This window comes from Crinia signifera, chromosome 11 (genome assembly GCF_055691185.1).
Source record: "Crinia signifera chromosome 11, ASM5569118v1, whole genome shotgun sequence".
NCBI lineage: Eukaryota > Metazoa > Chordata > Amphibia > Anura > Myobatrachidae > Crinia > Crinia signifera.
This window is the reverse complement of record NC_139227.1, coordinates 546,153-562,782: the sequence shown is the minus strand read 5'-3', so window position 1 is coordinate 562,782 and position 16,630 is coordinate 546,153. Positions and strand designations below refer to the sequence as shown.

Here is a 16,630-nt window from a genome sequence, read left to right as displayed (position 1 = left end):
ATGTATTTAGATTAAAGTGAAAATGAATTGTCTAGTGGTAAATAACACTCAAAATGTATTGCCACAAACTGATAACATTGGGTTAATCTTTTCAACCAATTAGCATGCTAAAAGTTTAGGATACCTACAGTACTTATAAGAATCAAAACACTAATTCTTAGATTGCTCAAAGTAACATTGTGACCAAGGAACAAAATCACATTCCCATCTTAATTTAAAACATGCATTAATTAGAGTATGAACCAAATCATACATTTTCTGTCTCTTTCCATAAGAGTCCATGTGGGGCCTGGTTCTGTCTTTGCTTTGTCCACATCCCCTTTTCCGTAGCGGTTGACGACATGTGGTGACAACAACTATCAGCCCCGGATCATCTCAATAGGGATGTTTCTGAAGAAGACAGAATAGGGTGCTGTGGTCCCCCCTCTAGGTTCTGCGGTTGATTGGTGTATACTGTAGCTGGAACATAGCAGGCTCTGGCCAACCTATCAACCTAGACATATGAACTTAGAGGCCAAAAGTGGTGGGACCAACCCCTTTTTAGTCTGGCTGTTTGGTTGTAGTTTGCAAGGTGGCCATTTCATGGGGGTCAAATATCTGTGCCAGTAGGGAAAGTAAGCACTGGAATCTTGTAATACTCACCCTCAGTATGTTACCTGTATAATATACAAAAATAGTTTTTGCATTTTATTCTTCAAAAATATAATTTTCCTCCGCAAATGCTTTCTCTTTTATGATTGATTCTTAAGTATTCAAATTATGCATGGTATACTAATTAAATGTTGTTATTATTATTGTTTTGTTGGTGATAGAGAATTTGCATACTGCAAATGTATTTTCCATTTCATTACAAGATGTACACATTTGGGATATGTAGCTTTGCTGGCTGCCGGTCTTTTAAATGAAACACTTTGTTAGTGGGTGGTCTGTTACATTATCAGTATGTGCTACAGTTAGATATGAAATGGCCCCTGAGACACATGTGCGTCCCCGGAATATGTGGGTGCTGAATTGTTCTGTCTGCAGAAAGATCTGAAGGATAACCCAGGCTGTCTCTTTTTCTTTCCTCCAGACTGTATACGGATAGTATGCGGGCCCAGTAAGTCTCAAGCTGTCTGTTTGCTCTGACTGCGCTTTCTACCAAATCTGTTTTGCTGTTTACTTTTTCTACTTGCCCACTTTATTTGCTGTTTTCTATTCAGACTACTTCTGTCTACTCTTTTTTAAGTGTATCCTCTCTATTACATTATTTCACAATTCTCTTTCACGGTTACCGTTTCTATGTTATAATTTGGGAACTCTTTAATTTGTTATTAATATGTATTTTTTTCTTTATAGCTTGGCCTGTAATAGTCCTTTTGATGTTGTTTTATTTTTAGCTTTGACTTAAAAATATCACCAAGGGTATATAAAACATATACAGTAATATAATATGAGGTTGGTCCCCCTTTTGCAGCTATCTCCCTTCTTGGAAGGCCTTCCACAAGGTTTTGGAGTGTTTCTGTAGGAATTTGTGCCCATTCATTCTGTAGAGCATTAATGAGGTCTTCCAATGATGTTGGATGAGAAGGCCTGGCTCCCAATTTCAATTCCAGTTTATCACAAAGGTGCTCAAAGGGGTTGAGGTCAGGGCTCTGTGCAGGCCTGTCAAATTTTTTAAACCAAACGTATCAAACCATGTATTTATTGTCCTTGCTTTGTGCACTGTGGCAGTCATGTTGGAATAGATCAATTCCCCAAATGCTTGCAACAAAGTTGGAAGCGAAGCATTGTTAAAAATGTCTTGGTATGATGAAGTGTTAAGATTGCCCTCACTAGAGATAAGGGGCCTAGCCCAATCAATAAAAGCCCCATACCATTATCCCTCCTCCACCAAACTTCACAAGTAGCATAATGCAGGCAAGTAACGTTCTCCCGGCATCCACCACACCCAGTCTCACTCATGTGATTTCCAAACAGGGAATCCTTGATTCTTCTCTCCACAGAATATGTTTCCACTGCTCCACAGTCCAGCGGGGGTGCTCATCCAACACTTGCCATTGGACTTAGTGATATGAGGCTTACATGCAGCTGCTCTGCTACCAAAACCTATTCCATTAATCTCCCACAGCATAGTATTAATGCCAATGCTATGGCATCAGCAGAGGATTTGCAACTTTTACACACCATGCATATAAGCAGTCGTTTACTGTCAGTAATTTGTATGACATACAGTATGTTTGCAAATAAAGACTATATGGCTAGGTGCTTGAGGTTATACACCTGTGGAGGTGGGTCTCATTGAAACACCTAAATTTACTAAGTAACCGGTGTGGCAAAATACCATTGTCAATATATTGTATACCTAAATAACCACCTAAAAAGTTAGATATCTATAGCGTTACATGATTTCAAAATGAATTCCATTTTACATGATACATCAGCATAGAACATACTGAATCATAGCATGATTGTACTGCTCATAAAGACTTATGTGCTTCTAACTCAAAAAAACCCATATATAGTCAAATTCACAAGAATCTAACACCAAACAAATGAGCATATATATATATATATATATATAGTACAATGTTTATTCAAGTTGTTGTCTGAAAGGCATCTCCAAATGAATTGTTATAATAAGTATTAAAGGACCCATCATAAATCTAGTATGTTGGCTCCAAATACAAAACTTATTCCCCACACGCCCAAATATAGAGATCATCTACAAATGGCAATATACCTCACTTGACGTGATGCGGTCATTTGGTCTACAGCATGATGGTAGACAGTCATTAGGTCGACACCGTTACGTTGACATGGGAAAAGGGCGACATGGGAAAAGGTCGACATATGAAAATGTCGACATGGTTCTAGGTCGAAAGGTCATTAGTTCAACAGGTCGTCTAGGTCAACGTGGGGTTTTTCACTGTTTTCTGAGTTGACATGTGCCGACAGGCGGTATTTCATGCCCTACCATCCACTAGGGCGTGGTGGGAGAATAAAATAGAGTGCCAAGCATAGCGAGGCACCGTGCCCGACAGGGATGCCTGTCGAACTAACGGCCTGTCGAACTAATGACCTTTCGACCTAGAACCATGTCGACCTTTTCCCATGTCGACCTAATGGTGTTGAACTAATGATTGTCGACCATCATGCTGTAGTCCAAATGATCACAACCCTCAATTGACGCCTGTGCTTAATTGCAAAGGAGCAAAATACATATTGTTTCTAGCTTCCAATCAATAGGGACTGCCTGGTGTCCTCACCAATCGATATTTAGGCTAAGATACGTGCGGCACTCAGGACCAAAGTAAATAAACGACATTCATTTACTTTGGTCCTGAGTGCCGCACGTATCTTAGCCTATATATATATATATATAAAGCTTGGTATGGCAACCTCTAAGAGTAGTCTAGAACACGGGACTCCAGGAATTTGTAGTGATAGTTGAATTTATATATACACACACACGAACACACACGAACACACACACACATATACGAGGAAGAGTGGCACTCAAAGGTTAAATGCTTAGGAGGCAAGGCTCTGGATTTAAATCAGACCCTTTTTTAAGCTATGTATTCCAATGTTACATACAGTAAATCATAGCCAAAAAGGTGACAAAAAAATAGTGCATTCAAGTAATCAAGTCAATTTAAAAAGAAAAAAAAAGAAGATAACAAAAACTAAACAATATTAATATAAAATCCTAACCCCCTATGGGAGGTTGCTGGTGATAACCCATTTTCAAGTGAAACATTTTCATATCTTATGAAATGTACTTATTATCCAATATGAATGCAGGCAAAGTTAACATGCAATAATTATCCATAGGGTTTAACTCATTTTTTTCACCACCTCCTGAGCAGGGGAAAAAACCCTATTTTAAGGTAAAAATGTTTCAGGACCACTGGGAAACCCTCCTTTATGTTTAGCCACTAATTAATATTTTCAATTATCTTAAATTGGCCAATAATTAATTGTCATTTTTGGGATCAAATTATACTAAATTCAGAAAAGTGGTTTCATGTATGTGACAGATATATGGGGATTTTGTATGAATGAAACAGGTGTTTTTAAGATTGCAGTTACTGTGATAAGTGTTAAGTGTTAGAGGTATATCTTAAAGGATTTAAAAATTGGCTTGAAATTACACACATATATGCTTACAGGCATAATTTAATTAGAACATTTATTTACCAGAAAAACACTTGCTTCCCATAATTGTTTTACTTTTATGAAAAATGCTTATGAAGAAACAGCCTTTTGACACTATAAAATATGTTTATTATGACCACTAATAGACATTTATACTGTTATGCAATATTAGTTCATCTCTTTTGAGGAATACAGGTAGATTTTCCCATTTTCACCTATATTTATCGTGTGAAAAAACAGCAAGTATTATCAAGGAAGCATTTTCTAAATGGATTGCACAATACGTTAAAACACGAAAACAGACGATAAGTGAAATTAATGGGTCGAAAATGATGATTAAATCTATTTTCTGTCTCCACTGTTTTCTTTCTTCCATTTTTCCTTATTTTCATACTGTATATGCTGTGTATTGTATGTTGTACATGGTAGTCGTGTTCTACACCAACTAACTCCTGAAGAATACTACACATATTGTATTAAAATAACATATACTATTATAAGCTACATAGATATACTTGATAATATAAGTAAATTAAGTATCAAAAATACCTTTAGACAGTGACAAAGCTTTTTGAAAAAAAAAAAAACTTTCATTGACACATACAAAATCAAAAATTAATATTTTTAGTTCTTAAGCAATTATGCTAGTCACTTTCTAATATGTGCCATAAACAGAAACAATGAGATGGAGGTTGAAATTAAATAGGATGAGAGATTCAGAGAGTGAGAGATTTTGTAAGAAATCTCCAGGTTTTTTTAAGTGGCAATCATTTACACTGCAAAATCACACTGGAGATTTCTTACCAAATCTCTCACTCTCTGAATCTCTCATCCTATAAAATTTCATCCCAGAGTTCTATTTTAGATGGGCTGTTGCTATGAGCAACCAGTCAGATTCAATCTATTATCTTCTAGAAAGAACTAAATAAATAAGTAGATTTGGATTGGTTGCCCATAGCAACAATAGATCTCCCATCTTAGTAAATAAACCTCAATGTGTTCTACATACTGTACCTATATATTCTGCAAGCTCTAGATATTGTTTTATTTTCTCTATATGTTGGTGCAATCTCTGATTCTGTAATCCTGGTCCTCCTAGGTAAGGGCCCAGAGACATTGTTTGCGGGTCAGAAGTTGAATGACAATGAGTGGCACACAGTTCGGGTACTTCGCAGAGGGAAATATCTGCAGCTCAGCGTGGACAATGTCACAGTTGAAGGTAATTCATGTTTTTTTTTTAATTAATGACTTTTAAATATCCAAAGCCGAGTCTGTTGAGCACTATGACTGTATTTAGTTGAATGGGTTTACAACATTTCTAATTGTATTACTAATTATAAAATAAAACCAGGGGCATAACTAGAGCTTTGTGGGCCCCAACCCTAGGGTTACCACCTTTGTGTTGAGAGATTCTCGGACAGTGACCCGCCCCTTGACACACCCACATCCCGCCCCACCTTATGGTTTTTTTTTTTACATTTGCTTCAAATTGATTTCCCACATGGTAACGCCACATACACGTAACATCACATCACACGCTGTAATGCCCATTACATGTTATGCAACACATCGAAAAATTAGCGAATTTTATATGAACCTAAATAGAACCCCTTTTGCAAAAATATTTTGCGAGGCTTAAATATTCCCGATTACGGCGGGCTCGCGAAAATTAAAGCCTCGTGAAAATAAGTGCTTATACAGTATAAAATGGACAGTGCGCGCCGTTTACACCATAATGCCTATTACACGTCACACACCCATATTATACCACATGCCATAATGCCCATTAGAGTTATGCAAAAATGACACTGCTATGTATAAAACCCTTACAGCGTGCCAGCATGGGGCACAGACATTACACTGTCCCATGAGAAGCAATGCCTGATGCCGTTTCTATTAGCAATGCCATTAGACTATTGCAATTTAAACATTATGCCACACTGAATTAGCCAAAATTCACATTATGCCACATGAAATAAAACAAAATTTTACATGATGCCACCCAGATTAAGTCCAAATTTTACATTATGCCATATGGATTGAGCCAAAATTCACGTTACTCCACATGAAATAAGACAAAATTTATGTTATGCCACAGGATTGAGCCAAAATCCTCACTATAATGTTGGTGGTCAGTGTCAGAGCTCAATTTGTCCATATTATAGGATCCATCTATGATCTATCCAATACTCAGGCTAAGCAGCTGGATCAATTTCAGAATCACTGGATCTTGTTCGAGTAGTTGCAATATGACCACATGCACACAGGCCAATAGTGGAGGTCTTCTGACTGCATTTGCCAACATGGGCATGATGTACTGCCGTCTGAGTTGCCCCATATCAAATAATGATTTGATTGATTGCAATTATTATCGGGCATGGTGGTAGTTTTAGCTTTGCAAAAGATGATATTTCACCCTAATTGTCTCACAATGGGCTGGATTCACTAATAACCCGAGCCGCACATCGCCGGCATTCGCATTGTTAATAATGGCATATGCACTATTATATGCGATTATTAACTCAAATGCGATGGCCGGCGATGTGCAGCGGGTTCCCCCCTCCCTGCCTGCACCCTTACACGGCTGTAAGGGCTCCGTTTCCTCCTCTCTGCACTCGGAAGAGGTGCAGGGAGGAGGAGGTCACTGGTCCGGGCAGCACAGCAGGAGGCTGCCCGGACATAGGTGAGGGGGGGTGTGTCGCGGATCGGCGGGGGGCGCGCGGGGCGGCGGGGGACGTGAAGGGAAGCCCATAGGCTTCCATGGGGTTACGCCATCTAGGACTGGCGTAACCCCCCGCAGTGAAGCCCTGGCGGTGGGGCTTTGCTGCATATGAAAATGCGGTAAAAACCCCGAAAACTGGGTTTTTATGGCATTTTCAGTTTGGTGAATCTCACCCATTGTGTCGCCATAATATTTAACTCCAGCATAGTCAGTGCAGCACGGCACAAAAAAAATAAAAAAATATATATATATATATATTTACACACACATGCTAACCCCAACCTTCCCCAGGGGTGCCTAACCCTAAACCTTCACCCCCCCCACAGCCTAAAGCTAACCCTCCCCCCTCCCCACAGCTTAACCCTCCCATCCCTGCAAAATAACCCTAAACCTCCCCTGCGGTGCCTAACCTTAACCCACCTACCCGCAGCCTAACCTTAAGTGTCCCCCCCTTTCCCTGCAGCTACCCCTAATCCCCCCCCCAGCCTAAACCTAACGCCTACCCTGCAGCCTAACTTTATCCCTACCTAATCTTAAATTTTGAATATCCTGAGTCTGGGTAACGCTGACTACTCCCCACCCGCGGCTGCCCCAGTGTCTGCTGCACTTCAGGCGCTACTCACACTCCCTGCAGATTGCTCCTCGAGCCGGCTGGACTGAGCGGTGACCTGAGGCCTGCTTACTGCACCATCCCGTGGACTTCTGGCCGGACGCGCTGCTGCCGCTGGACTGGAGAGGACAGGTGAGAGCTGCGGTGCCCGGTGTGAACCGCCCGGCGCTCCCTGCCTGTCACACGGCAGCTCCCTCACCTGGCGAGCTATTTAAAAAATTGCGCCTGCCCTGCTCGCGGTCCAGCTGTCAATCGGGAGCCGCCGCACCCGATTGGCTGGCTGACCGCGAGCAGGGCAGGCGCAATATTTTAAATAGCAGCAGGCAGTCCTGCTCGTCCTCCGAGTTCTCACACAGTTGCAGCGCTGCCGGTCTCTAGCTGGCTGTCCCCGGCAGCGCTGCGCAGCACAGGATCTCTGGTCTCCAGTTCCCGAACATTGTATAGTCTGGGAACGGCACCCGTCCGGACTCCGGACACCCGGTCTAATTACCGGACTGTCCGGAGTAATCCCGGACGGGTGGTAACCCTACCCACCCCCCCATGAAAAGAACACATAGGCCTCCACTTAAAAAAAAAAAAAAACAATCATACTGGGGCAGTAGGGATGGTGTAATGGTTAGCATTACTGCCTCACAGCACTAAGGTCATAGGTTCAATACCCACCATGGCCCTAACTGTGCGGAGTTTGTATATTCTCCCCCGAACCTGCGTGGGTTTCCTCCGGGTACTCCGGTTTCCTCCCACAATCCAAAAATATACTGGTAGGTCAAATGGCTCCCAAACAATTAACCCTAGAATGTCTGTGTGTGCGTGTACATGTGGTAGGGAATATAGATTGTAAGCTCCACTGGGGCAGGGGCTGATATGAATGGTAAAATATTCTCTCTGTAAAGCGCTGCGGAATCTGTGTGCGCTATATAATAAATAAATAAATTCCAATGTACATCCCTACTTGTAGCCCTAGTCTAGGGATAAAGTTGGCTCAATTTAACTCTTCATGTCAGCCCTACAAATACAGAGGCTTAATGCAGTACAAACCTCCATTATTGTGAGAAACTGATGCTCTAGTTGCTGACCGCAGATTTAAACCTTAACAAACCAGTGCCATCTACTGGCCACCTGCAGCAGTGTTTGGTAGTTGGTTAAGCTAAAAGGCTCAGAAAAAACACCCTGTCATTGCGAGAGGATCTAGCACAACTGTACACAGGGATTAAGGTATGTGTGGCCCCTGGACAATAAACTTATGGGGGCCCCCATCAGTAAAAGTGATATAATGGTGACAAACATGCACATAATAGAAGAGGTGCATTATTCACTGTTATCTTATTTACAGATTCATATTTGGCAATGCCACCTTATGCAGGAGGCGCCACAAGTAGGCAGAGGCTGGCAGTGCCATTAACATGCAGTGCACAAGGGACAGAATGGGTATTAGGCAGCACAGGGTGAATGGCATGTGCCAGCTAAGCATAGGGCACTGTGACCTGCTGGTTAACTGATGGTGGTTGTAGTAGCTCTCAGGCTCCAGCCTGTGCAGGGAGTTATGGTTGTGTCCGGCAGGGTGGAGAGCAGCCGGCTGCTGCTGCTGGGGCGGAGGCGGCAGTGGAGACAATGAGGTCTGCATTGACCAGGGGGTGCCAACGCCCGGCAGTGAGGGAGAGGAGCTGGGTGCCCGGGGCTCTGGCTGCTGCTGGGCAGCTCAGAGGATCCGAGGAAGGGGCACTCAGTGCTCATTAAAATTGTGCCGGATGCGCTGCCTACATCATCCCAGGCTGGCTCCTGGGATATCTCCTGAGAGCCGGGCCAGGGCTGGAGCTGAAGGTATGACCGCAGTGGTCATACCTTCAGCTCCAGCCTTCAACACTTTGGTGTCCCACTGTCCTGCTTTTTAAATCAAATTAAATCGGAGACACAGCGCAGCTCTATCATACTTGCTGTGCTCTGATTTCATAGGTAGCGCCGCGCATAGCAGCAGTGAGCGGCAGCAGCTGCATACTGGAGTGTGTGGGCCCCTAATGTGTGGGGGCGACCACCCCTATTGCCCCATGCTGGATCCGCCACTGACTGTACACCACTACATAGCTGAACCCAAGGATAAAATGTACAGTAGGCACAATTTATTTAATAATTATTTTTTAAAAATGTATCAATAAAAAACTTTTTGTCCAAGCGGCGCTGTAAAAAAAATGATGATACCATAGAGCACCTTGACTCAAAAAAGTTTGGGAACCACTGGATTAGGATGATAGCCATGACCTGTCTTACTAAAGACAGACACCTTTGAGCTATTTGGGGGGAACTAATATTAATTTTGCCACAGGGTAACTGGGATGAACTTACGCCACTTCATAGACAGTTATTGACCTCCACAGACAACTCATCTGTTTGTGATTAATGCATCTCTGTCGCCTGTATACTCATATTAGCTGGATACCATGTTTTGTTGTGTTTATCTCCCTCCCTTTCTTTCCTGTGCGTTCTTCTCTATGTACATCACATTGTTTATTCTACTGCTCTCTTTGGTCAGATTTTATGTTTTGTTTTATATTTTGAACCAAATCTGTGATTTATGATATACATTATGTACCGATATGTTTAAATCTGCTGTGATTTGCTGTACTGATGTATGATAATATGGTCACCTGATATACTGCACTATTTCATGTCTATTATGTGATTTGGCTCACCTTCATTGTATGACCTTTATCTCTTTTTTCATGTATGTCTTTATACAATCATACTTTAATAAAAATATTAATTATAAAAAAAGTTGAAAAGAAATAATAATAATGAAATTAAGTTAGCAAAAAAATGGAAAGTGGGATAATAATGTAGGATAGACAGTGACAATACTAAACAAATGTTGTAAGTTAAATATTGATAAACATTTAAAAATGTGAATCTGGTGATTTTACATTGCCTAAGAATATTCTAGAATGGAAGTAATGCGGGAATGGATATTTTATACAAGAGCAAGATAGGTAGAATATAAGATATAAATACAGTACAATAATACATTTAAAATATAATTAGATGTATATAAATCAATAGATACTGTAAATTTTAGATAAAGATGATAAATAGGAACATAAGTGACTGCAAACCATGATAAAGCAAACTGTTTTCTGTGTTTAGCCACATTATTGAACAATCTTTCATTAAAACCGAGATTTTACATATCCCTTTAAGTTATTTTTTACAAATAAGATTTCCTATTATTTTTCTTGATTCTGTAGGCCACATGGCTGGTGACCACACCCGACTGGAGCTTCACCACTTGGAAACTGGCATAATGACGGAGCGTCGTTTCCTTTCAGCTCCACCCTCAAACTTCTTGGGTCACCTGACAGCTCTACGCTATAATGGCGCTCCGTATCTTGACTTATGTCAGGATGGTGAATTAGGCAGACGTTGTGAGCTCAATGCTCGAGCTGGAGGTCTTCGTCCACTGTTAGCTGATCCTGTAGTATTTCGCTCAGGGCCAGCCCATCTAGCCCTTCCTCGGCTCCAAGCCTATGCATCTATGCATCTCCTCTTCATGTTCCGGGGACGACATCCTGATGGTCTCTTGCTCTACAATGGAGGTCAGGGACCGGACTTCATTGCTGTGGAACTTGTGAAGGGGTGAGTAAAATAATATAGATTTCCATTTTTACATATAACTAAAATATGTAGCAAGAAAAAGGTTGACATATATTTGTCTCTGTATTTACAAAATATTTTCTAATAGGATTCAATCTCTGACATTTACACAAGTACCTGTTGCTCATATACTGTATGCCATACAGCAGGGCTGGGCAGCACCGGCCCTCCAGATGTTAATGAACTACACATCCCAGGATGCTTTGCATTAGTTTTGCTATGTGGCCATGCTGAAACTGATGCAAGGCATGCTGGGATGTGTAGTTCATCAACATCTGGAGGGCCGGTGTTGCCCAGCCTTGCCATACAGAGTCAGTACAGCAAAAAAACAAGTCGTTTTTTTGTCTGAAAATAAATGTTCCTATGAAAAAGGAGAAAATGCATTTACTGTATATTGTGACTGTGCAGGGTAAATACTGTCTGCTTTTGCATGTAGCAAAAGCAGCCACTATGTTAGACAGCTTTAGTTTTACACTACAATTTGGATTTCAGTTTGAACATACCCCACCCAAATCTAACTCTCTGCACATGTTACATCTGCCCCACCTGCAGTGCAAATGGTTTTGACAATTTGCATACTTTATTGTTCTGCTAACAAAGCTGAATCAGGCTCTATGGGGGTTATTCATACCTGATTGCTGTTTTGATAAATTGCAGAGTCCTGCAATCAGATAGCCGCAGCGCCGCAAGAATGATATCCTGCCCTGTGCAAGCTTGCAAATTGCTAAGCAGGGCTTACAAAAATGAGCTGATATTCACAAGACTATGATTTTTCCAGGGTGTGCAGTCTGTGCGTAGCCCAGGATATACCCGGAGGGTGCAATAGAAGCATTCGGACTGAGACCAGAGCTGACCTTACACGCCCTCCCCTCAAATGTGTAGGCACACATACGTTTTTTCTGACATGTCCAGTTACAACCCTCAAACTTCGGCTTCCTGACAATGACCTTGCATATGGCCAGTGATCAAAAAAGCAGCAGGATTTTATCACAGGACAGCCTTGCGCATGCATAGTCTATCGATAATCACACGGCCCGCCGCAGCTGTGCGATATGGTAAGATAACCCCTTATGTACAGTAGAGATCTGAGTATGTAATAAATCATACACAGGGCCGTTTCTAGACAATTTAGCTCCCAGGGCAAAGAAATAAAAATGCGCCCCCCCCCCCCCCCCCCCCAATGAAAAAAGTACACAACATGAAATAGAAGAAATTGTGCACGCCTACGGCGCGCGTGGCGAAATAGGGTGTGTGGTTTATTTTAAAAGGGGGAGGCTTAATATAAGGGGCGTGGTCTAGCAGGAAAACAATTACCTTACAACTCACTTTTGCAACCTGCATGTCCAGACATTGGTTACCGCAGGAATTATCATTGTCCTCCCGCACTTAAGTTGGCGAGCTGAAGGCCACACAGTGACATAAAAATATAAAGGCCCACACAGTTACCTAGTATGCCTCACAGATCAAGGCCAAACAATGACAATTACACATTACGCCGCACACTGTGATGACAATTACACATTACGCCGCACACTGTGATGACAATTACATATTACGCCGCACACCATGATAACAATTACACATTATGTCGCACACTATCATGACAATTACATATTACGCCGCACACCATGATGGCAATTACATAATACTCCCCATAACGTAATGCCTATTACACATTATGCCCCACGCACCGCTGCCGCACAACTGATGCCGTTTACTAATATGCCTCCACAGTGCCAGATATGCCCTCACAGTGCCATACATATATGCCCCCACAGTGGCAGATATGCCCCCACAGTGCCACACATATGCCCCCACAGTGCCACACATATATGCCCCCACAGTGACAGCTATGCCCCCACAGTGCCACACATATATGCCCCCCAGTGCCAAATATTCCCCCACAGTGCCACATATATGCCCCCACAGTGCCACACATATATGTCCCCACAGTGACAGCTATGCCCCCACAGTGCCACACATATATGCCCCCACAGTGCCAAATATGCCCCCACAGTGCCACATATATGCCCCCACAGTGCCAGATATGCCCCCACAGTTCCAAACATATGCCCCCACAGTGCCAAACATATGCCCCAGTGCCACACATATGCCCCCAGAGCCACACATATGCCCCCACAGTGCCACATATATGCCCACACAGTGCCACATATATGCCCACACAGTGCCACCCATATGCCCCTCTCAGTGCCAGACCTATATGCCCCCACAGTGCCAGAATATTATATCCCAGCAGCAGCCCAACTCACCGTTGCTGCTGCTGGGGAGAGAAGAGTCCGGGTCTCCGAGTCCCCCTCCAGTGCCCCCACCGCCACTGCTGTTGCTGCTTTCCAGGGGAGGGGAGCGCATAGCGCGTCTCTCCTTCCCCTTCACTACGTCCCGACCCAGCCAATCATACCTCGCGGGCTGGCTCCTGATTGGCTGCCGGCCCTCGAGCTGGTTGGCTAACAGCCCAGTGACACAGACAGGGGCAGGAGAGACGCGCTATGCGCGTCTCACCCCTCCAAGTCCAAATGGAATCTGTGGCTGGGGCGGCGGACGGGGAGACTAGAGGGAGGCGGAGGAAGGGGGGGCAGCGGTGTGGGGGAAGCTGCCGGGCGCCCCGGCTGTTCAACAGAGGCGGACAAGCCGTGCGGCGCCCCGGGCGGCTGCACGGCTTGTCCGCCTTTAGAAATGGCCCTGATCATACATATATAAACCTCTGCACTATTAAATACTGGGCAAGGCAGACATGGACAAAATGCATATTTATATTTTATATAATATATTTAATATTGCATCAAAGGCAAACAATAAGTAATATCACTACACAATAATAAATATATGCCCATACAGCAGTGGTTCCCAAACATTTTTGAATCACGGCACCCTAGAGCATCAAAATATTTTCAAGGCACCCCCTAGGCCAAATGCTTCTTATCGAGAAATTCAGAAACAAATATTAAATGAAGTGCATTGTGTTTATATGTTACAGTTATCTGGCGAGGGACAGGATTTGCTTCTGTTTGTCCACATATATTATGAGCACTGGTTTTGCCTATTACATTGGCCATAAATAATATGAATTGATCTTGGTCCACCAACTCAAGGCACCCCTGCAAGTGTCCTGAGGCACCCCAGGGTGCCTAGGCACACAGTTTGGGAACCACTGCCATACAGTTAAACAATGTTAGGCTTTGATCCATGATCGCCCATTATTGCCAGATCATTTTGCACAGCAAATCCTCAAAGTATTTACTAAGAATCGTGTTAAAAAGTTTGGTGTACCTTGTCGGAGGGGAAAATTTAGCTGCAATAAAGAAGTGTGTTTGCTGTGAAGCCTACGCAGATCAGAGACGTTTGTGTATAAATTTAATGAAAAGTTTAATTTTAGAAAAACAACAGTCTGGGACTCTTACAAATAAAAACATAAGCAGCACCAGGCTTTGTGAGCTGGCACTGGTTCAGGAAATACCTTTTGTATTTCAAGGAACCAAGGTCTCTTGAACTGGACCTGGAGCTGGAATTATGGGGGGGGGGGGATGTGCCAGGACCCTGTTGATGGACAGACAGGCCACTCAAAGCCAAACAGTGGCATGCTCTATGGTAGCGAACGAGGATTGGCTTGCGGCTCTGTATATTACAGAAACCATGTGGTTTCCTACATTTGCAGCGAGAGCTATATGTGTATACATATATAGTTGCTCTAGGTCTGGTTGGGTTCCGGTTACTCTTCTTGTTAATTTTTAAAGCCGAGGGATGCTACATAGAGAAAAGGACAGACCATTGACAAAAGGCCCACCTTGATGACAAAAGTGAAGGATGTAGTTGTGCGCGCGCGGAAGGTGTGCTCCGGAAAATGGGGTGTGGCCACTAAACAGGGGGCATGTCCTTGAGTGTAGTGTACCACACCATACACAGTTTCTACACATTATGCAACAAAATACTAGACTCCATTATACTTGCCCCTTACACATGATGCCAAAATGGTATGAGCCAAAATTCACATAATGCCACACGGATTGAGCCAAAATTCACAATATGCTTCATAAACAGGGACATTTAAAATGTACACCATAATGCCCATTACATGTTAAGCCACACATCATAATGTCCATTAATTATTATGCTATATAAGTGCTGCTAACCTACAGTACATGCTCACTGCTAAGGGTTCCATGCTCATTGCCAAGGGGGAATACATGCTCGCGGTAACTGGGGGACAACCACCGCCGGGCAGAAGTGACATCCATTGACAGCCGGGCAGAGAGCAGGGGGCTGCCAGGCTGTATTCAGAGCACTGCAGGTCCCAGCTATTTGAAATAATACCCCTTTCACACAAGAAAATGGAGGGACATATGGTCCCAGGATCATGCAGGGACATTCAAGAGGTTGGCCTCTTGTACACCAGCCTAAGTCCCTGCATTTACTTGTGTGAAGGGGAGACAACCCCCACCCCCACCCCCACCCCTTAACCAGCTATATCGTTTAACTGGCTATATCTTCGGAACCAACTAACCCATTTACATGAGACCAGTATCATATTGAAGAAATTTTGAGTGGGTTTCAAATGATTTTAGTCCCGTGAAACTGGGACATTTGGTTCCAGAGAAATTTGCCCTCAGAGAACATGAACATCCATGAAATTACATTTCAGAAATAAAAAAATCGGTTTACCCGCAATACTGTATCTCTGGAAACAATTGACCCATATGGACCAGCCTGATATCAGATTGAAGGCCCAGTCCTGAAGAGGGAACTGACAGCAGTTGGAACCTGGTGGAGGTCGGAATTAGCGGTTCCCATGTAATCCTATGGGGAAAATGTTCCAGATTTGCCATGCGATATCTCCGGTTCCCAGGAGGCTAGCAACGCGGGACTGGGCCCGTTGGAAAGCTCCGGTCCTCGGCTACAAATTAGCTATGTCGTGACAGGGGTACACATTCCCAGGTTCCCCCCTGAATGAGCTCATGTGGGTACCAATGAACTGTGTTCCCATGCTATGGCATTAGCCCCTTACTAGCAAGAGCCCGTTGCTGGCCCTGAAGATATGGGGTACCACCACTCCTGAACCAGGACCAGCTCACATCCCAAACAGCTTGTTGGACCCCACACCATTTGTTTTTTAAAATTAACCCTTTAATTACATTTAAACTCAAGCAGAGCTCTCTGATCCACGCAGGCTTTACAGCAATTATACTGCTTTTTTGAAATGCACTGGTTTAGTGAACTGTATTGTGATTTTGGAGCTATTTTGCAAACATGATTTTAAGTAAATATGTGATTTGCATTGATTTTACGATATCCATGCAAATTAACTATATTAACGATGGGGTTGTATGAGTGTCCTTGTCACTCTGTCTGTGTGTACAGTAGGGGTTTAAGTGAAAAATTGCCATTTCAAAAATTGCATCAGAGTTAAGTGACAGAGTTAAACATGCAGTACTGATGACCATCCTTACGGTAGCTGAAAGCTCTTTCTCTCTTATGATTCCAAAATCTACCTTTAGAAAATT

At 43.0% G+C, this 16,630-nt stretch overlaps 1 protein-coding gene across 29 annotated transcripts in view; it reads left to right on the top strand.

The window, feature by feature from the left end:
• The window catches only part of NRXN2 (neurexin 2), an 847,024-nt gene that overhangs the window by 370,416 nt on the left and 459,978 nt on the right, over nt 1–16,630 (top strand). For 19 of the 29 annotated variants that reach the window (XM_083165053.1, XM_083165057.1, XM_083165070.1 and 16 more), the window contains 3 exons: nt 1,073–1,099; nt 5,240–5,359; nt 10,709–11,096. In XM_083165053.1, coding sequence (XP_083021179.1) covers nt 1,073–1,099; nt 5,240–5,359; nt 10,709–11,096 — 535 coding nt within the window. The remainder of the gene's footprint in view (nt 1–1,072; nt 1,100–5,239; nt 5,360–10,708; nt 11,097–16,630) is intronic. The other 10 variants (XM_083165084.1, XM_083165072.1, XM_083165082.1 and 7 more) reach the window with 1 other exon arrangement.